This window comes from Hirsutella rhossiliensis (genome assembly GCF_020360975.1).
Source record: "Hirsutella rhossiliensis strain HR02 chromosome Unknown scaffold00002, whole genome shotgun sequence".
NCBI lineage: Eukaryota > Fungi > Ascomycota > Sordariomycetes > Hypocreales > Ophiocordycipitaceae > Hirsutella > Hirsutella rhossiliensis.
The window spans coordinates 3,068,386-3,088,565 of record NW_025408668.1 but is presented as its reverse complement, the minus strand read 5'-3'; the positions used below and the strand labels follow the sequence as shown (position 1 = coordinate 3,088,565).

Below are 20,180 nucleotides of genomic sequence, written 5' to 3'. Positions count from 1 at the left end.
ATTGAGTTTCTGTTTCCGTTGGCCCTGTCTCGGGATATTTTTCTCGTTGATTGTCTGGGGCCCGGGCCGTGTGTAGACTGAGTGTAATCAAGCCATTTCCGGACGCCAAGTCGGCTGGGTGCTCGAGGACGAGGCCAAGCTCAGCCGACGGTGGCCTTCTTGGGCTTCTTGGTGCCGTACTTGCTTCGACTCGACGTTCGGTTGGCCACCCCTCCCTGCAGAGCGGCAATTAGTTTTGGCTCCAGGTGATTGGAGAGGTAAAACACACCAAGTCCAAGGCGCCGCGAACGAGATGGTAGCGCACCCCGGGACAGTCCTGGGCCCTGCCGCCGCGGACGAGGACGACGCTGTGCTGCTGGATATTGTGGCCCTCGCCGGGGATGTAGGCGGAGACGACGGCGCCGGTGGAGAGCTTGACACGGGCCGTCTTGCGCTCGCCCGAGTTTGGCTTCTTGGGGCGGACGACGCCGACGCGCAGGCAGACGCCCTTGAGGGCCGGGCAGTGTATGTTTGCGAGGGCGGGCGAGACGGCGTGGCGCGCGCGCTTGCCCTTGCGCGCGCCGCGGAGGACCTGATTGATGGTCGCCGCGCGGGGGGCTGTTGTCGAGAAGGCGGCGGATTGCTGGAGGGAGGGCGCGAGAGCGAGACGGCCATGGGTCGAGGAGGTCGAGGAGGCGAAGGGCGAGGAGGCTGGCGCTGTGCTGGCGTGGCGGGAGGCGGCGGTGAGGAGCGGCCGCCTCGCGAGAGGGGCGGGCCAGAGGAGGTGCCGCAGTATCGTGCCGGCCATGGTGGATGGGAGGACGGGGGGCTTTCCGCGATGGGTTCGGGCCTCGCTCTTGGAGTGATGCTGCGGCTTCCGAAATCTTGAGAAGGGGTGCGGTCACGTGTCTCGAGCAGATGTTGACTACGCTAACCCCTGTGTTCTTTTAGCCGCACTGCCACCCCGTCCCTCGCTGTTGGTTCTAGCAGCTATTATACGCCAACCCTAATTATAGCATGGCCAAGAAGAAATTCAAACGTCTTTCTAATTAACGTTATTTTCATTTCGCGCTTATTTACTCTAGAGAGCCCTAACGCACTCTTAAGCTCCTAACTCACTATAACTTTTTCCTAATTGCTATTACGTATGAAATAGAAGCGCCATCTACTATATGAACCGGGCTAGTTATTGACAGCAATCCTTAAATTGGGAGATGAGGCAATGGACGGGGCTTCGACGCGGTTTCGAACGCTGCCTGAAAGCGCAACAACAGCTCTTCGTCGTTCCGCCTAGCTACAACGACTACGCCAAACGACCGCCCGTTGTAGTGCAACTGACCTACTGGAACTGTAGCAACAGGTGATGAGGCCGTCGATGTGTGGATTGGCCATTCTGAATGTAGCCCGGGATCTTGGGTGGTTGAGAGGTGTTGAGGAGAGGGGGCATAAGAGGCCACAGTCATGCCCAGTGGACCCAATAATCATGCACAAGGAAGCCTGCCTGACCAACATGACTCCCCTAGCCCAAGGACATCATGCAGGCCTGACTCAGGTATAGGAACATCTCAATGTCATCTTTTGGCTAGCTATGTCCTTAGGTTAGGGGAGTTATATTAGTTAGGCAGGCTCTCTTATGCATAATTATTAGGTCTACTAGGCACGACTCTGGCATCTTATGCCTATTCTTCCTTAACAAATGGTATACATTTGAACGCGACAGACACGAATTAGTCCAATTCATCGCCAGAATGCTCATCTCAAAAGTAGTACCTAAAAAAGGTGGCTTCGTCGCCCAGGTCCGACTCGGCCAGCATCTCTTCGGTAGTGTATAGCTCCCGGCGCTTGTACACGCGGTCTCGCCGCGCATTCTCCCTCCGCAGGTACCACGTCATAAAGGTGGCCAGCATGCAGCTGACAGCCGTCGTGAGAAACAGGATGCCGTGACCCGAGATGAACCGGCGCGCATTGTCTTCGCGAATGACAAAGGCGGCGACGGCGCCGCCCAGATTGCCCTGCCAGGGGGCCAGTATCAGATGCAAAGGTACGCCCCGTTGTCTGAACTGGACGAGACTTACAAAGCCAAAGTGCATGGCAATGCCGACGGCGCGCTTGGTCGAGCCGCCAATGTTGTTGGCGTTCCACCCGACGTCTTGCGGGACGATGGGATGGATACCCATGGCGACGAGAAAGCACGCCAGGTACTTGACGACGTGGTTCTCCGAGACGCCGAGCATGACGAATCCAGTCATTCTGTTGTCTTCTCAGCAACCATCGGAGCAAAGAATCAACACCAGGGGCACGTACGCCGTCACGCAGAGTCCTATGGTAAAAACGCCCCGTTGCCGGCACCGGTCGGCCGCGATGCCCACGCCAATGGTTGCCAGAGCGGCAGCAAGCTGCTGCGGCAGGGCCATCAAGAGCTCGCGGTTGCCGTGATACCCGAGGTCCTCGATGATGACGGGCAAAAACTCGTCCATGGAGTAAAGGGGAACCGTGACGCCCACCGTCATGGCCATGTGTACCCAAATCTTCCAGTCCAGGAGCGCCTGCTTCACAAACTTGGCATCGATGCGGTCCGAGAGATGGCTGGCGTCATCGTGCAGCCGGCGCAGGACGACTTGTTTCTCCGCCGGCTTGAGGAACTTGGCGGTGCACGGCCAGTCGTGCATCAGCAGAAAGGCAAACCCGGCTGTGGTCCGTCAGAGTTTGATTCAAAAAGACAAATGAAAAGAGGAACCCTTACAGACGACGAGTGATACAATCCCCTCGATGAAAAATACCCAGGGCCAGCTGTACATGTCGCCTATGCCAGTGATGGCTTTGCCGAGGAAGCCGTTGAGCGAGCCGCTCAGGATGGCAGGCGAGTAAAAGAGGGATATTCTGTATCCGTACTCGTCGCGTTGATACCATTTCGTCAGACTGTGACGGCCGTTAGTTGAGTCTGAAGGTGACCCTCGGGAACACAACAGAGGAATCTTACTAAAGGACGAAGCCCGGAAAGACGCCGCCTTCGACAATGCCCAGTAAGCACCGTAGGGCCAGCAGGCCGGCAAGGTTCTTGACGAGGCCGAGGAAAATGGTTACGGCCGACCAGCCGATCATGAGCGACGGAATCCAGAGAGACGGACGAACTCGCTGCAGGAGGAGGTTGGACGGGATCTGGACAATGAGGAAAAATGGAAAGAAGATTGATTTTGCAATCTAAACTTCGTCGACATTAACCAAACGCTGGCCTCAGACCACCCATTGAAGCAAGGATTCAAGTGACAATGGCTACTCACGTTAAAGTCGTGCTTGCCCACCAAATGCAAGTCGTCGCCGAGCCCCATCCTCCTGGCATGGCCCAAGTTGGCGCGGTCGAGGACCGAAATCAGGTACAAGACGCAGATGAGCGGAATGAGGTTGCGGTCGATTTTCCGCAGCAGCCTCTTTGTTTCTTTTTTGGTCGGCGGCCGCGCATCGGTGTCCTCGTCCATCGAGACGCTGACCTCGAGGTCATGGTCGCCGGCCGATGGCTGAGACTCGTCGTCGCGACCATGCTGGCGGAGCTTTTCCTTGGTTTCCGCCCACCTCATCTTGTCCGGCAAAGGGCACGCTAACTACCTAAGTCAGCTTCAAAGTCGTTTTGGGGTCCTGGCAGCATTTGATATGAATCTGGGTGAGGCGGAGCATAGACAATCATGAGGAGCTTACGCCAAGGCCAGAGGCCATTTATATCCATGTGCGATAGAACGCGGCAGCTCGCGCCCTGTTAAGGGCTATCCGTTGAGACGCATTGGAGATGGCAGGGATCAATAGCACCCGTCGATGATGGAAACGCTCTCCCGCAACATTCTTGCAGCTGGGAGAAGGCAGAGGTGTGAGACATGACGGGCTCCAAGTTGTGGGCGGCAGACGGTTGCCGAGTCGTGGTTGCCGGCGACGAGAAGAAAAGGGGGTACTTCGTATAGCTCGATCAGTTGCTCCAGTGCCGGCTGGAGAGTCTCATTCCTTGCCGAGGGCTTGCTTGACGGCCAGCCATTTCCGACCCCAAACACCCTGACTCTGTCTGCGGGCGGCACTTATACAAGAGGCGTCAGTGTGGTCACTCGTGTAGATAATCCTGAAGAATTACAGCCATCGTGTGGTGGATGCTGGAGTAAGGAACCACGTCATTCGGCCAATAATCTTCGTCGCTGTGCGTCACCTATTCCTCAACGCCACTGAGAATAGGGAGAGCTCCGATATGTATCGTTTGCCTCGAGCCTCAGGATAAGAGGCTGCAATGTGCCTGGCCGATGACAGGCCGGGTCCCGGTATTCACCCCCATGGGCAGAAACGGCCGCCGTGTTATCTGCCAAGAAACCAGCACGGCAATCGTTGCTGTTTAGGGCGCGAGTAAATCATGTAATCATTCGCCAACTGGAATGCTGCGGTGCTCCGATATTGCCGTAGTCGCTGGTGTAATGTCTCAGGCCAGGAGCACGCGGCGTCTGTATTAGCGGTGGCTGTCATGACTGACAGCGCCGATGCCGAGACTCTCCGAGTGCAGGATGAGGCCAATGACCAGTAAAGGCCCTCTGGAAGCACAGCCAAGGCTGGGAGGAGTCAAGTTTGTTGATGTTAATCCAAAATGCTTCGCAAGACGTCAGTTCCTCCCAGTTGTCCACGGCGCAGCGCGCCTGGATTCATGCCCTGGGAACATTGACCATCGCCACTGATCACGGCACTGGGCTCTACACCTATCCACAGTCAATACTTTGTTCATTGGTTCGTCTGTCATATATAAGAATGGTCACTTTATCTCCGCTCGCTGGATATAACGCCACAAACTAGGGTGCAGCAAGTTTCAGTCTTTGGTGCTCTCATATCGACCACCAGCGAGCTCCCGATGGCCGTGCGAGCGTGCACTGAATAGCGAAATATCTCCGTAGGTTTACACATAAAGCCATATTAAGTTGGTGTGAAAGCGCTCCGTGCCACACTGCACCAGAGATTGTCGTGGATGTATAAGCCAAAGCCGAGAGGAGACAGGCCATGACGCAGCGCATCTCAGCTCTTCCCACAAGACCTAATCAACTTGGCCACCGGCGGACGTGGTGCATGCAACTTCGCCAGAAGATGCTACCGGGTGCTGGTGACGCCATATCGGCAATCTCAAGCGAGGCTAGGGCGGCCAGTAAGGTTAGTCCTACCCAGTGTATAGCAGTAAGCGGCGATGTGTGGCGTTGTCTCGTAACAGTTGCCGGGACAAGCTTGCCACTCGTGGAATCGAGGCATATGCCGGATAGGGACTCCCAGTGGTAATCGACTGCTCTTTATGCGTCTAGTTCCTTCCTTTGCTTATACCAATATGGCCGGGTGTGTCTCACGGAGGATGAGCAAAGCTGCATCGAGCGTTGCGCGAACCAACCGATCAGATTCGTGCTTGTCCATCTTGCAGATTTCTTCCACAGCCCGAGTCCGATGCTTAGTAGCGAAGACGCCCACCTGCCGACCCCGAGCTATAACGAGAATAGATCTATAAGGGCTCTTAGGGAGGAAGCGTCCAATGCTAGTTTTAGGACCTAATAGTTATATAGAAGAGCTCTACCTAAGTAATATAACTCCCTTAGCCTAAGGATATAATATGGACCTAACTTAGGTATAGGAATATCTTAATGCCCTCTTTTAGCTAGCTATATATAGTTACTATACCTATATAAGCCCCTCTCTTATCCTAATAGATAGACTAAGATATATATTACTTAATTCACTTCCACTGTGCTCTCAAGCCTCTGCTTGAGAGGTACAATCTTGACCGGACTCCAATCCAGCTAATATAATATTCCTTCACTCGTCCTCGTTCTCACTCACATCAGATGGCGGCTCATATGCCATGTTCGTCCTGCTCCGGGTTCAAGTCAGCGATCTAGGCGGAAGAGTGAAGCGACACGGTCGACGCCAAAAGTAGGCATACCAGTCATCATCCGTCAGCGGATAAAAGCTGCCAATCATCTGCCTGCCCGGGTTGTCCCTGATAAAAGTCACCTTCCCGGCCAGCTTCCCCTTCATCTTCTTGCTCGGCTTCGCGCCCCACGAGGTCACCTTCTCGATGGAGCCAAACAGGTACGGCTCCTTGGCGCGTTTGGAGACGTACTTGCACACGCTGTCGGCGTCCCCCGTCAGCACTTGGCCAGCACGGCTGCAATCTCGCCAGTAAAACAACGCACCTCTTGGCAGTGAATAGCCGCCCATACGGGATATCGAGGGTGGCGTAGCCGCTCGGGGCCGCGAGCGCGGGCTCGCCACCGCTGTCGAGCCGCCGCATCAGCCGCCTCCAGCGGTACCACTCCTGGGCGCCCCTGCCCAGAACGGCCTCGGAGAAGATCAGGCGGGCGAGGCCGGTGAGCCTCGAGAGTTTCCGATAGTCCGCGGCGAAGTCGCGGAAGAACTGCTCATCAATGCGCTCGCGCTCCAGCCCATCCCAGAACACGTCGAAGTTGTGGTTGCGGTACTTGTACAGCCGGTTCTCGTATGCTGCGACAACAGGGCTTAGAGGTGAGCTGGGAATCCCGGAGACTGATATGGCGGGGACTTACACGGGCTTCGGCGGGTCAGGTCGATGGTGTTGGTGCGCGTGGCGATGGCCGTGACGCCCCGCGGATTCGAGTAGACGTTCGTTCCGTCAAAGGCGACGCACGCGCAGTCGACATCGAACCCCGTCAGGATCTCGCTGACGGACCTGTACAGCCGAAGGATGACCTGATGCCGTCAGTCCCGGTCGTATACGAATGCGTGGTAAAACACGAACCTGGACGTGTCGGTACGGCCACCTCGGCGAGATAAACGTCACGGCGTTCTCGGACCGCAGAGTCAGCCCCGAGCCTGGTGCGATGCGCTGGTTCACTCGCAGCTCGGCCTCCAGCTGGACGATGCGCGCAATGGCGCTGTTGTCGTCCCCGAGCCCGTAGAAGAAGACGTCGATGTCGCTGGCCGGCGCGGTGGTCCTGGAGAAGGCTAAGGTTAGCGACCCAGCCAGCGCGGAGGGAGCCCGTACTGGTAGTATGTCTCGTGAGGGTTTTCCACCGTCGGGTCGTTCTCGATCTTTATGTCTTTCCTACGTGACAAAAGGGGTAGAAGCGCGGCCGACCCGGCGATGACGATGTTGGACCAATCCGTGTGCGTGTCAGCGGACACGAGGCATCTCGCAGTTTGGTGTATGGGCCGGCGTACCTATGCCCTTCAACATGGCTGCGGTCATCAGCAACACGACCAAAGAAAGAGAGGATTGGGGCACGGACAGTGTGTAAAGGCATCGAAATTCTTCATGAACTCGTCCCGAGACGCGGCGATGGCCGGCACATCGTTGGCCTCCCGTTTGTCATCGGGCAGCGGCATGATGTACTTGCTCAACGTAGCGGGCTGGCGGTCGACGGTGCGGATCCTGAACGACTTCTCGGCGCCGTTGTAGACGGGCACGAGGCCGGCCAGGCCGTCGATCCCGGCATCCCCGCGCGCAAAGGCTTTCCTAAGCCCGGTCTCGTACGAGACATACGGCTTAACCAGCTCGCGCGTAGGCTCTCGTGGGTTACGAAAGAGGTGCGCCAGGAACTGTGACGGCGGCGTGGGCGTGTCGGTCATTGACGGCATTGTCGGCGGTGCGGAGCCAGAGCCGAGAGGATAATTATCAGGAGGGAGTTGCTGTCGCCAGCTAGCCAAGCACGGGCGAGAGGCCAAGGAGTGCTGGTGATTCGGACTTATAGAGCTCCTCCCGTGAGTCCCGTCCCTCGGTAAGAGGCCCTATCTGCAGCTTTCCCCTCAGGGCCGATTAGAGAGGAGCTCTTGTCTCGTCACCGGATAGGTCCAAGACGCACAAGGCAAACCCCAGCCAGTCGTAGACAGACACTTGTTGCCGCATGCACCATGTGATATTATACGACGCCAAATCCTCGCTCATTGACACGTCACCGGCAAGTGGCCAGGATGAAGGCCGATATTTGCAGATACTTGCCGAAATCCACCCACCTTCATCTCGTCTCGCCCAATAGCCCGTCCGGGCGCTGTCCGGCGAGATTAGGCGTCGACAGCACCCTACACGCATACACCTACTGCGGTCTGCTCACCATCGAACTCGGCCGGGACGCGTCTCTTCTCCATTTCCGCTGCCGGATCCCGGCTGCACACCGGCGCAAACGGCGTCTTGGTCGGATAGACGACAACCATCGACAACAGGTCTCGGCATGGCGGATATTCAAGAACCACCAGAGCTCGTCCAGGCCGGCCAGCTGTGTGACCGCTGCCAGATGCTCGACTTCGAGGCCATGTTCGCGGACGAGGTCAACGAAGAACCCATGGGCGCCCTCTCCTTGTACATAGACACCAGCTGCCCCTTCTGCGGCCTGGTCTCGCAGGCCATCGGCCGAGCCTGGGGCCCCGGGTGGGATGCCGCGCGGCTCGGCCGGTCCGCAGCCAACAAGCAGCCCCAACTCTTCATGATGAGCCGGAGCCCCCTATCCGTCAAGGAGGCCGGCCGCACCGAGCACCCCCATCCGCGCCTGCTGCTGGCCATCAGCCAAGAGCCGCCCGGTCGGCACCGCAACAGGGCGACGCTCAGGGAGATCGACCAGATCAAGAACCGCTTCCTCATCGCCGAGTTCGAGGCCCTGCCGCATAGGGACGAGGAGGCGCACTTCCTGCCGCGGCGCGAGATTGGCAGCCGCATTAAACCCCGGCAGCTAAGGGGCTGGCTCGATGCGTGCCAGCAGCATAAGCACTCCAGGGAGGCCGCTAGCCGGCGCGACGACCATGACTTGTTCGCGGCCGGACCAGGTTTCCGTCTCGTCGACGTCGCGGACGAGTGCCTGGTGCAGCGGACGGAGCGGTGCGACTACGTCGCCTTGTCCTACGTCTGGGGTCCGCTCCCCACGACTCTCAGACCAGGAAACGCCACCGGCCAGACGCCTATCCTGCTTTCCACCCAACAGATGATCGAGGAACTCGGAATCAAGGGAAGTCTGTCCCTTGCGCGCCAAGCCGAGCGCAACAACGGCAGGATCCCCCACACAGTCCGAGACACGATGGAGCTGACCCGGCAGATCGGGATGCGATACCTGTGGGTCGACACATTGTGCATAGTCCAGGACGACAGGGTGGACCAGGCGCGTCTGGTCGGCAGGATGGACCATGTCTACAACTCGGCGACGGTGACCGTCATCGCCGCATGCGGAACCGACGCGGATGCCGGGCTGAGCGGGATACGCGCGCGTCGGGGGCACCCAATCCGATCACACAAGATCGTCGACTCGGACGGAACGACGTTGAACCTCTCCCTCTGCTTGCCCTCTCTGTGCGATGAGGTGAGGAGAGCGACGTGGAACATGCGCGGCTGGACATTCCAGGAGCAGTGTCTCTCGCGCCGCTGCCTGTACTTCACGCCCGACGAGGTCTTCTTCAACTGCAGCGAGACACAGTGGAGGGAGGGATATGATTTCGGCGAGAACAAACGCAAAGGCATCGAGATTCAGGTCAGGACAGGACCGCCCTGGTGGAGCGTGAAGCTCCGGCGGGATCTCGACCCGACGCCGTATTATTACCTGGGGAACGTCGCGAGGCTGGACATGCAGGACTACCAGAGGGCAGTGCAGGAATTTGGCAGGAAGAATCTCACGTTTGCATCCGACGTGCTCAACGCCTTTGAGGGCATCTTCAGCCGCTTCAGCAAGTCCGTAGATAGGGGCCATAGGGCGGACCTGGACATCCGCCAGACGCAGGGCTTACCAAGCCATCTACTCTTCCAGGCGATCCTCTGGTTTCCCTCGGACAGCGCTCGCAAGCGCACATGCCTGCCCAGCCAACCTGGGGGTGTTGCCGAGTCATTCTCGACTTGGTCCTGGTATGTTCGAATGTTGTATATTCTCTTATCATCTCGCCCAGGGCATCTTCAACAGCCGGGGCGCCATGTGTGTTCATCGACCCATAATGAATGGTGACATCCAGATATTGACGTACACTGCTGACTTGGCAACAGGGCCTCCTGGACTGGCCCGATCGAGTTCGTCTTCGCTGACAGCGCATGGCTCTCGCGGAATATCTCGCAAGCCCCCATCAAGGGTGTACCCCTCCATGTGCCCATCACCCGGTGGCATTTTGGGGTCTCGACAGGGCCTGTCTGGTCTCGCGAGGTCTGGGCCGCGTGTGACGAGCGCCCTCCTATCGCCAGAGGCATCTCCACGGAGGAGCTCTTCCGAACCAAGGGCGAGCTTGGCCGCGTTGGAATCGACGTTGACCTGCTGGTGGAAAACGCGACGGCCGAGCCTGGCAGGCCGCTAGCCTGCGGAGAGCTTGGCTTTTTCGGACCATGCGTCGGCCTTGAGGAGTTTTCACTCTCCTCAACTGAGGGACAGCAGGTCTGCTCTTTAGAGGTGTCTGATCACCGGGGTAGGTTCAGATTTGACGGAGACGTCAGGCAGGTGGATGAACTAGTTGCTTTTGTCGTTACAAACACCATTACCAAGCCACCAGACACACAGTCAATCTTCCTTGGTCTCCATACGTCGGATGGCGTTTCGGCGCGAGTTGGGATCGGTTATGTGTATTATTCGAAGGACCAAACCGTGAGAGCCCCGAAATGGCGATACAGGTTCTTCATTGTTTGCTGAGGAGTGTAGTCTCTGTAGAGTAAGCTAGAGGGAGTAGTAGGATAGGGAGAGTTGGTATTGGATTAGTGATAAGTGGTGGATTGCGAGTTGGGTTGTGCCACGGTCTCCGTTACTTGTCACGCCCTATCAGTCGAGGTTTTCGGGCATGCAGCCGATTGGCTAGTCGTGTATTGACGCTCCAATGGGACATCTGTGGTAGCACGTACCATCTGCTCCAACCTACTTGGTTGCTTCAATGATGCCTCATTGCCGCCTGGACCCAACCCTGACCAAGGTTACATCTCCTGAGCTAAGCATATCAACCGCCCCCGGGGAACCGCCGGCTCCGAGCACATCCTATGACCTTCTGTTCCCCCACGCAATATCGTTGCAAATAATACATTCTCACAACAGGTACTAGGAAGAGCACAACACTGCCATGGCTACCACTTTCATCCTCGCAAGCTCTCCGTTTCTTCCAAGCCAAATGACGTTTGCACCCTATGACCTTTTCTGCGGAGAATATGACTTTGTGCGTTTGGGAGGGTGAAATTCTCGTGATAGTTCATCTGCGGACGTGTCGGACTCATGTGAGGGTGGTATGTTGAAGTCGAGGTTTAGAATCGTCTCTTGGCTGGTGATAATTGTTTCATCAGCCGACGCCTCGCTTGGAAAGCTCAATCCCAAGCCATCATTCCCTGGGACAGATGCAACATCTTGAACGGCTCTCTCATTCGCCTGCATCATCGCATTGTCTCTTTTTCGCTTGGCCCAGTCTCTCCCGTTCCGGAAAGCAGCAGCTCCCTGTCGAAAGGCATCGAGGTCACCAGTTAGACCCCACGTTTTGATCTGCGCCATAACGAAGCCGGGTCGTTCTCCAGGAACTGATGGTGCTATCGGATAACTAGTATACATCTTCAGAGTGCCACCATGGTATATCGACGTGAGTGTATAGGCCTTATTATCGTATTGTGGCTCCGATTGCTTATATGACTGTAGGCTGTGGATACCTCTCGCTCCCAGCGCACCGTCGTAGCATGCTTGTCGAGTTGCGACCGACAGACTGCCATCAGGGCCCTTAGCCTGGAAAAGATAGTTTGGAGCAATAGGAAGGCCGTGTTGAGTAGAGGGAATAATCTGGTTATTCAGTTCTCTGCGAATGTTTCTATCGAGCTGTTCGGGACGTGCGCCGTAATATAGATCAGGATTGCCTGGTACGAGCGTACCGTCGGTCAACTGCTCAAGATTCGTGAACGGAATCTCGCCGGCAACACACTTCCTATCGCCAACGTCTCCTCCGACAATTGGAATAACGGTTGTGGTAACTTCTCTCTCCTTAGACGCATGGGTATCTGCCCGCCTAAACTTGCGGAAGTCGTCCTTCGTGAATCGAGACGGAGATAGAGATGCCCTAGGCTGGGCCAGTGCACGAAGTATCTCGTCCATATTCTCGGGCTCCGGCGGTAATCGGCCATCTGGGTACTCATAGCCGTCGGGGAAAACATCGTGATCGATCAGGTGTTGCTGGAAAGCCCGATCATATGGGCCCGTACTCCTCGTGCTAGTTGTTTTGGGGGTAACGTTGCACTTCGACGGCGACGGCGAGCTCCTCTTCGTCAGTGACCTCTTTCGGCGCCGGAGACTCGACTGGCTGGAGCTCATCCCGTCTTGGGCCTCCGCCGATGTCCAATACTACTGGCTGTCAACACGGAACGACAAGAGTCAAATATCCACACATACTCCTCTTACGTCTGTCAGATCTGGGCCGCCCCGACTTGCAAAACACTTGATCTGATCCGAACAATTTGGAAAACACCGACAAAGGAACTTATCGGCAAGAAGGTTGCTTGTTTTCTTTTGGGTGGATGTACTTAGTCGCGTACGCCCCCGAGGGCTTCGTCGTTGTCCCGATCGTTGTCCCGAGCCGCGAGAGACTTTGCCGTTCCTCTCGTTCAGCTCTCGTAGTGCGTTCCGCGTGAGAGGGATCTCTGACAGGTGGTCCCAGAACCTTGCAGGTGGGAATGCCGGATGGCTGGGTTTCTGCTTTTTTGACGGACGATGGTCTCGGTCGTCTTCTGGCGTTTGACTCGGACACGAAGGGATGCGACGCTTGGGCAGGCCAGGAGTGGTTGGTCGGTTATGGGGACCCTTTGTCGGAACCATCCTTCAATACTTGCCATGGTTGATATGTAGGTGCTGGAGTGACGTTTTTATGTCTGGCGATGCAGGACCAGGACAAGAGACAGCTTCGCTAGATGGCGCGACGGAGGACACGAGGCAATGCCAAGCCAACTGCTGATTGGTGGTACCTGGGATTGGCGGACCCCGCTTCTGACCGTGAACGCTCGTGTCCAACCACGAGTAGCCGCCGAAGGCATCTCACGCAATACCCCGCGTTTTATTTTAAGGAGAAAGCCTATCCGCTCACGATCAGACGAACGCCAGCGCATTTCCAAGGTCAGGATAGCGTGCAAGGGGTAAGCGAGGATACGAGCAGAGACACTCAACATAGGAGGGAGGCTCCGGGTTCATTGCGTCCCTAGCAAATAAAATAGCTCATCCGCCGCCGCAGTACCCCACCTGCCTAATAAAGAACATATAACAGCCTCATCTAAACGGACAAAGGCTTGCACGCTCGCTATGTCCGTCGTGCGATCTACATATTCGAGCGAACTATATAATTTAGAGAGCTTCCGCGCACAATGTATATAGTCGTGAGAACTCATTCCATTCGCCGAGCAGCTTAGCATCATCCGCAGAACAGATATGCTAGTGGGCGTCCACGGTGCTGGGCTTACACATCTCATGTTCCTCCAGCCCGGGTCTACCGTCGTCGAGATACTGCCCGAAGGGTTCCAGCACAAGGGCTTCCGGAACCTGGCGCAGATGCTTGGCATGGGCTTCATCCGCACCCATGCCAGGATGCACGGGGATGCTTCGGGCGACCACCAGTGGCAGTCTGACGCCGTTGAGGTGGATCGGCAGAAGCTCGTTGACGTGGTCAGCGTGGGGGTAAGGGGCCTGTACAACAATGATATGAGGAGCTACGACGTGTATTGAGACGAGGCTGGAGTCGTTGGACTGTGGACTGTGGACAATGTCGACTTGCGAGGAGCTCCAAGAAGTCCCAGCCATGTGTTTAGTCAGCAGCGCTGTCACATGCAGTATGCAGTAATTAGTTAAACACACCCCCAATCGGGATCTTGACGTCAGCGGGTAATTGCCGGGCCAGATCCACTCCCCCCGCGGCTCATGGTTATCCTCGGCTTGATACCCGCGGCACTAACAGGGTGCAAGGGAGAGAGAGAGTTGCATTCACCAACGCTCGCCAGTCCCCCGACCTGCACGCCAATCTCACCTTCACTCCGACTTCACCTTCACGCCTGTCTCCCCCGAGTCTCTTGTTCGTAGTCTGTCGGCTTAGGGTGACAACATGTCGGCGTCTCCGTCGTTTGCGAGGATGATTCGCCCCGCCCTGCGCGGCCTCGGACAGAGGGCGAGGAACACGGCTGCTCCGGGCCCGGTGTCGAGGATAAACATGTACGAGTGAGGACACCTCACAGCGCGAACCAATGTTGACACGCTTCTGCTGCAGGATCCGGCCTCTATCGTCGACGCCCCCCCTCCGCCGCCCCGCCGACTCCTCCTCCTCCACCGTCGACATCTCCGACGTCCCACCCACGCCCATCAGCCACCTCTCCGAAGTCGAGGCCGCCATGGCCGACGCCGTGTCCAAGTTCGCGCGCGACGTCGTCCTCCCGCGCGCCCGCGACATGGACGAGGCCGAGCAGATGGACCCGGCCATTGTCGAGCAGCTCTTCGAGCAGGGCCTCATGGGCGTCGAGATCCCCGAGGAGTACGGCGGCGCCGGCATGAACTTCACCGCCGCCATTGTCGGCATCGAGGAGCTCGCCCGCGCCGACCCCTCGGTCAGCGTCCTCGTCGACGTGCACAACACGCTCTGCAACACGGCAATCCTCAAGTACGCCTCGCCCGCCCTCAAGCAGAAGTGGCTGCCGCGCCTCGCCACCAAGACGGTTGCCTCCTTTTGCCTCTCCGAGCCCGTCTCCGGCTCCGACGCCTTTGCCCTCGCCACCCGCGCCACCGAGACGGCCGACGGCTTCCGCATCTCGGGCGGCAAGATGTGGATCACAAACTCCATGGAGGCCGACCTTTTCATCGTCTTCGCAAACCTCGACCCGGCCAAGGGCTACCGCGGCATCACCGCCTTCCTCGTCGAAAAGGGCACAAAGGGCTTCTCCATTGCCAAGAAGGAGAAGAAGCTCGGCATCCGCGCCAGCAGCACCTGCGTCCTCAACTTTGACGACGTCGACATCCCCAAGGAGAACCTGCTCGGCCAGCGCGGCGACGGCTACAAGTACGCCATCAGCCTGCTCAATGAGGGCCGCATTGGCATCGCCGCCCAGATGACGGGCCTCGCCCTCGGCGCCTTCGACAACGCCGTCCGCTACGTCTGGAACGACCGCAAGCAGTTCGGCGCCCTCGTCGGCGAGTTCCAAGGCATGCAGCACCAGATCGCCCAGTCCTACACCGAAATCGCCGCCGCCCGCGCCCTCGTCTACAACGCCGCCCGCCGCAAGGAGGCCGGCCAGGACTTTGTCAAGGATGCCGCCATGGCCAAGCTCTATGCCTCCCAGGTCGCCGGCCGCGTCAGCGGCCTCGCCGTCGAGTGGATGGGCGGTATGGGCTTTGTCCGCGAGGGCCTCGCTGAGAAGTATTGGCGCGACAGCAAGATTGGTGCCATTTACGAGGGCACCAGCAACATCCAGTGCGTCAAGTCCCCTATCCCATGCTGATCAAAAAAAATCAACGCACCGCATGCTAACGGCCTCGGGCCTCGACAGGCTCAACACCATTGCCAAGCTCCTGCAAAAGGAGTACACCAACTAACGTGCCTCCCTGGTGAGGTGGCGGCATTAAAGAGGCGGACCTGTATCATAGACGAGGCCGGGTGTTTTTGATATATGAAGGAACAAAGTATTGACCACCAGATCTGGCCTGTGGCGCCTCCTCAGGGTCGCTTCGTATCTCGTGCTCCTGGAGCAAAAGCTCCCGCTTGGTCTTGCATTGACGAGCTACACGTAGTCCAATATCTGGGTACTGTACTACTCACTGCTGCTATTCTTCTTGCGCTGTCGAATCTCCCCGTCGCGTCCCCTCCACTCTCTTTCTTCCCCTCGCTTTCTCTCGAGTCCGCTTTTCCATGACAATCCTCCCACGCAGACAAAGCTTCCGTGCGAACCCAAGGGGTAGAGCCATGGAGGGGAAAGGGGTTAGGGATAATATCTTTTCAAAAAGGACAAATTAATCAAAGATCGGGTGCCAGCCGCGAACCCGACTGCCCCCCCGCCAGTCTTCAGGGAAGCCGGCTTCTCCTTTTCCGACGGTGCCCTGCGCAGATGCGCTCCCCAAACTCCTCATTGCCAAGTTTCGTTGCAGACTTCGTGTCCCCTCATCGCCGTGCGTCGCCGACTCGTCAGTCTCATTGGCATCAACGTCAAAGTCGTGTCTCGCCCCGTCTATTCAAAGTCGGCCGTGTACGAGAAGCCACGGAACTCTTCTTGCATGGCTTGCGACAGGACTGTGGGAAAAGTCAGCACGCTGGGCCTGGCACCGTAGTACTCATCCACCGAACCCAACTTACCAGACTGCACGGGAGTGAGCACGGGAGTGACGCTCGTAAACTCAGAATCAAAGTTGCTCGTGTCCGTTGCGTTCTTGATGGTCGGCTTAAACGGCGGCTGCACGCGCTTGTGATAAATGTCGTCCCAGTTGATGTTCCGGAAGAAAGGCTGGCTCATGACTTCCTGCGCGTCTGTCGGGCCGCTACCCAGCCGCTGATCGGGCTCCCTGGTGAGGAGCTTCTGCAGGATCGAGACGGAGTCTCTGGGCATGTGGATCGGGTACAGAGGCTCGTCTGCGAGGATGGCGTCATAGATCTCATCCTCGTCCTCGCCTCGGAACGGTGACTGCTGCAGAAGCATCTGATATATCAAGACGCCAAATGCCCACCAGTCAACCGCCCGGCCATACTTTTTGTCCAGCAGAATCTGCGGCAGTCCAGTTAGCATGGGTTCCTATACCCAACGCGCCTGGTCATCACACCTCTGGAGCCATGAACTCGGGTGTCCCGCAAAACGTGCTCGTCGTCGAGCCGTACCACATGTCCTCCTTGCAGAGACCGTAATCGGCAACCTTGATATGGCCGTCGAGCGTCAACATGATATTGTCGAGCTTGAGATCACGGTAGATGACGCCGTTTTCGTGGAAATACTTCAACGCCAAGCACACCTCGGCAGCGTAGAATCTGTCTCCCCGTCAGTCGCAATCTCACTGGAGATGAGCACTTGGGCACGACTTACTGTGCACGCTTTGTGCCAAACTGCCCCCGCTGGATGTGCAGCATCAAGTCGCCTCCGCTCACGTACTCCATGACAAAGTACACCCGGGTCTCCGTTTGGAAGCAGGCATGCAGGTTCGTCAAGAAGGGGTGGCGCTCCTTGTTGGCAATCAGAAAGACACGCTTCTCCGATTTGATGCTTTCCACTTCGTCGTTCTCGATGATGAACTCCTTCTTGAGCACCTTGATGGCGTAGAGCTTTCTCGATCGCTTCGTCTCGGCAAGCATGACCTTGCCAAAATTTCCCTTGCCGAGGACCGCGAGGAAGTTGAAGTGGTCCAGCCCAATCCGCTGGCCAGTGCCGGGATCCGTGGCCAGAGGCAGCTGCTTGCGTTGACCCGCCACCGGGCCCGAGGACAGCCTCTGGATCGCTGAAGGCTCCGGCTTCTGGGCAGCAGCAGGCGCTCCATATTGCTGCTGCTGGGGCGGTTGTTGCATCGCCTGGGGCTGTTGCGGCTGTTGCTGCTGAGCAGGGGGCCTCGCCTGGCCAGAAGCTTGGCCGGCGTAGGGCGGGTTGACGTTGGCGTAGTCGGCAGGATTGTATTTGCGCTGCTGCGGCTGCCCTCCATACTGGCCGTGGCCGTATAGATCCTCCTGCGGTTGCTGTTGTTGTTGCTGAGACGGAGGGCGCTGCTGGTCGTAGCCGCCACTGTAGCGCCCATATTCCGAGGGCGATCGTAGGTCCTGGACGGAGGCCGACCCAGACATGGCTGCGGAGGCTGCTGCGGCCGCGGCCGGCGTGTTCGAGGAAGTACGCAATGGCTGAGCCGGCCGCTGCGGAGTCGTCTGATTGGCGTACATGATCTTGGCGGCCTCGGTCGCCTCAGTAGAGGGAGTGCTCTGTCCGTAGAGAGTAGGGGTCGAGCTCGAGAAGGAAGGCGAGGACGAGTGGGTGGCGCTGGTCGGGCTCATCTTGTTCGCGCCAGATCGCAGAGTCCGGTCGGACATGGGCGAGGCCTTGGCTTGCCGTTGCTTTTGGATCCTTATGCCTTCCAGTATCTGATTTGCAACGGCCATGGACATGCCGCAAAAATCAGGGACCAGGTGGACGCATTGAGCGTGAGACGTGAGGCCGCACTCTGTGGCAAAGTCAGTCATGGACAACTCATTTCGTTTGGCCCCAACAGGGCGTCTCGTTTACGGCATACCTGAGCATTTTCTGCAATTCTTCTTGCCAAAGGGCAGGATATAGCCGCAGTGGCAGCACCAGTTGGCCGTCATGTTGGAGAAGGGCGTGAACCTGTGGGGGATCCGATGGTTGATTTTCTCCTCTTCGGGATCCGTCTCGGCGTTGCTCTTGCTGATGCACTTTGTAACGACGCTGTGATAGCACTTGTTGTGGCAAGTGTACTTGCAGTCCTCGCACTGCATGCCGGCCGAGTACTTGAGGAAATCTCCGCAGAGCGCGCAGCGCATGATGTTGTAGAACTGGTGCTGGACAAACTTGTGGCCGTACATCTCGTGGACCTCTTCCTTGCGCTGTCGCACGGCGCCCTTGCGGCCCAGGCCCGGATCCGCCTGGCGACGGTCTTGGTTCTGCTTGACGAAGCTCATCTGCAGCTGGATCTGGCCCGTGGGCTCAAGGTTGAACCACTCATCGATGGGCCCCACGTTGACCTGGGGTTGAGGCCCGGGGGCGCCAAGCTGTGTCCCCTGCTGCTGCTGGCCCTGGGGTCCGGACGCGCCGCCAAAGCTCCCGGCTTGGCCCTGCAAGGAGCCCATGGGAAACTGGGTCGGGGGCGACGACGGGTTGCCCATCTGGTCGGCCGAAACCCAGCCGGAAAAGTTCATCTCGGCCTCGATCCTCTTGCGGCGCATTTCCTCGACAATGTCCGATATCCTGATCCACAGCAGACCAATGGGTATGGGGTGTTCGCCGGGCTTGTCGTACACGGTAACCTCGATCTCGTTGGCCTTGTCCACGTCGATGGTGTGTTGCTCGCTGTCCCATCGATCGGTTCGCGAGACCTTTGTGCGCGCCATGACCGAGTCTTCGACCTTGACGGCAACGAACGTCTCGGGACCGCGGGCGAAGCGGCCGGTTGCAGCATGGTCGACCCCCTTGACGCCCATTGCTCGAATGCAAAGCCGGCCGCTGAGGGGTTTGCGGAGATTGGGCGTGTTTATGGAGTCATCTGGGCGAGGCATCAGCACGGTAAGTAGGGGAGGGAGGATCGTGTTTACCGTCTTGGGCGTCGGCCGAGTCCATGTCGATGTGGAGTTCTTCGTATCTCTTGAGGGCCTGCTTGAGGAGGACAATCTTTTGCTTGCTCTCGACGCGGCGGGCGGCAGCATCGGCCTTACTCTTGCGATCACCCTCCATGCCGTACAGCTGGACCATCTTCTCGACACCCTTGAGGTATTGCTCCTCGACGTTGAGCTTGAACTGGATCTGGGAGAGCATGAGCTGGATTCGGGGGCCGAGGTGTGGCGTGTCGTATTTGACGAGATCTGAGGCGGGCATCGGTCAGAAAGGGTTGGCCGAGGGGCCCGCCGGGGGGTCTCGCACGAACCTAGCTTTGTGAAGTTGGGCCGGGGCTTGGGCATGCCGGAGCCGGGGCCGGGCGGGGCGTAGGGATGGCGTGGCGGCATCAAGTCGCCGTGCTGGCCGGGCTGACTGTATTGGGCGGAGCCGGCGGCATAGGAGCCCTGGTCCCCCCAAGCAGCGCCAGCGTCCTTGGGCGGAGGCACGGGGGGTGACTGGCTGCCGCCGGCTTCGACGAGGGAGATGGCGCCGAGGCCCTGCTGGACCTTGCGCTGCTTGATGGCGTCGAGCCTCTCTTTGAAGAACTTGATGTTGCGCTCGTTGTCGCGCAGCTCGCTGTCGATCCTGGAGCGATGGCCTTCGTTGATGGGGAGGGAGCGCATGTTGATGGCGGCCGTCATGAGGGCCTCCTCCCGCTCGATTTTGGCCTGAATGCTCCGGATAGCCTCGTCATCATTCATGATGGGCGAGCCGGGTGCGCAATGCGTATGCGCAGGACGAGCGTGGGGAAGGGGGAGGAGGAGGGCGGCCGAGAACAAAACGGCGCGGTTGCGGAGGCGGGGAGGAGTCGGGTCGGGTCTCTGGGAGCAGCACGGAAGAAGAAGATGAGGTGGGGGGGAGAGATAAAGGATGGCCAAGGGGCCTGCTGCCGAGTGCTTTGCCTTTTTATCGGGGGGCGCCGGAGGGGGGTGGGGGG

At 58.1% G+C, this 20,180-nt stretch overlaps 7 protein-coding genes across 7 annotated transcripts; 2 read left to right on the top strand and 5 right to left on the bottom strand.

Annotated features, from left to right (window-relative positions):
* Positions 1-140: 140 nt before the first annotated feature.
* Positions 141-787, bottom strand: HRG_01934 (ribosomal protein s12/S23 domain-containing protein; the record flags this gene model as incomplete). Its single annotated transcript, XM_044860405.1, has 2 exons — positions 141-215; positions 269-787. 2 exons carry the CDS (start codon positions 785-787, stop codon positions 141-143), a joined length of 594 nt encoding a protein of 197 aa, XP_044724038.1.
* Positions 788-1,736: 949 nt separating this feature from the next.
* HRG_01933 (major facilitator superfamily domain-containing protein) lies at positions 1,737-3,554 on the bottom strand (the record flags this gene model as incomplete). Its single annotated transcript, XM_044860404.1, has 6 exons — positions 1,737-1,991; positions 2,055-2,229; positions 2,284-2,668; positions 2,723-2,898; positions 2,960-3,180; positions 3,261-3,554. 6 exons carry the CDS (start codon positions 3,552-3,554, stop codon positions 1,737-1,739), a joined length of 1,506 nt encoding a protein of 501 aa, XP_044724037.1.
* A 2,236-nt stretch (positions 3,555-5,790) lies between these two features.
* Positions 5,791-7,590, bottom strand: HRG_01932 (ankyrin repeat protein; the record flags this gene model as incomplete). Its single annotated transcript, XM_044860403.1, has 8 exons — positions 5,791-5,845; positions 5,918-6,106; positions 6,171-6,477; positions 6,540-6,702; positions 6,752-6,947; positions 6,998-7,052; positions 7,174-7,191; positions 7,242-7,590. 8 exons carry the CDS (start codon positions 7,588-7,590, stop codon positions 5,791-5,793), a joined length of 1,332 nt encoding a protein of 443 aa, XP_044724036.1.
* A 590-nt stretch (positions 7,591-8,180) lies between these two features.
* On the top strand, positions 8,181-10,393 carry HRG_01931 (heterokaryon incompatibility protein (HET) domain-containing protein; the record flags this gene model as incomplete). The annotated part of the gene is made up of 6 exons (XM_044860402.1): positions 8,181-8,952; positions 9,007-9,399; positions 9,451-9,464; positions 9,564-9,832; positions 9,968-10,301; positions 10,382-10,393. The coding sequence occupies 6 exons, from the start codon at positions 8,181-8,183 to the stop codon at positions 10,391-10,393; spliced, it is 1,794 nt and encodes a 597-aa protein (XP_044724035.1).
* Positions 10,394-11,078: 685 nt separating this feature from the next.
* On the bottom strand, positions 11,079-12,239 carry HRG_01930 (uncharacterized protein; the record flags this gene model as incomplete). Its single annotated transcript, XM_044860401.1, has 1 exon — positions 11,079-12,239. One exon carries the CDS (start codon positions 12,237-12,239, stop codon positions 11,079-11,081), a length of 1,161 nt encoding a protein of 386 aa, XP_044724034.1.
* Positions 12,240-13,343: 1,104 nt separating this feature from the next.
* HRG_01929 (acyl-CoA dehydrogenase, middle domain-containing protein) lies at positions 13,344-15,488 on the top strand (the record flags this gene model as incomplete). Its single annotated transcript, XM_044860400.1, has 4 exons — positions 13,344-13,589; positions 14,002-14,123; positions 14,173-15,366; positions 15,443-15,488. 4 exons carry the CDS (start codon positions 13,344-13,346, stop codon positions 15,486-15,488), a joined length of 1,608 nt encoding a protein of 535 aa, XP_044724033.1.
* A 629-nt stretch (positions 15,489-16,117) lies between these two features.
* On the bottom strand, positions 16,118-19,944 carry HRG_01928 (kinase; the record flags this gene model as incomplete). The annotated part of the gene is made up of 8 exons (XM_044860399.1): positions 16,118-16,179; positions 16,243-16,648; positions 16,704-16,905; positions 16,961-17,289; positions 17,344-18,077; positions 18,147-19,133; positions 19,183-19,449; positions 19,512-19,944. The coding sequence occupies 8 exons, from the start codon at positions 19,942-19,944 to the stop codon at positions 16,118-16,120; spliced, it is 3,420 nt and encodes a 1,139-aa protein (XP_044724032.1).
* Between the last annotated feature and the right edge of the window lie 236 nt (positions 19,945-20,180).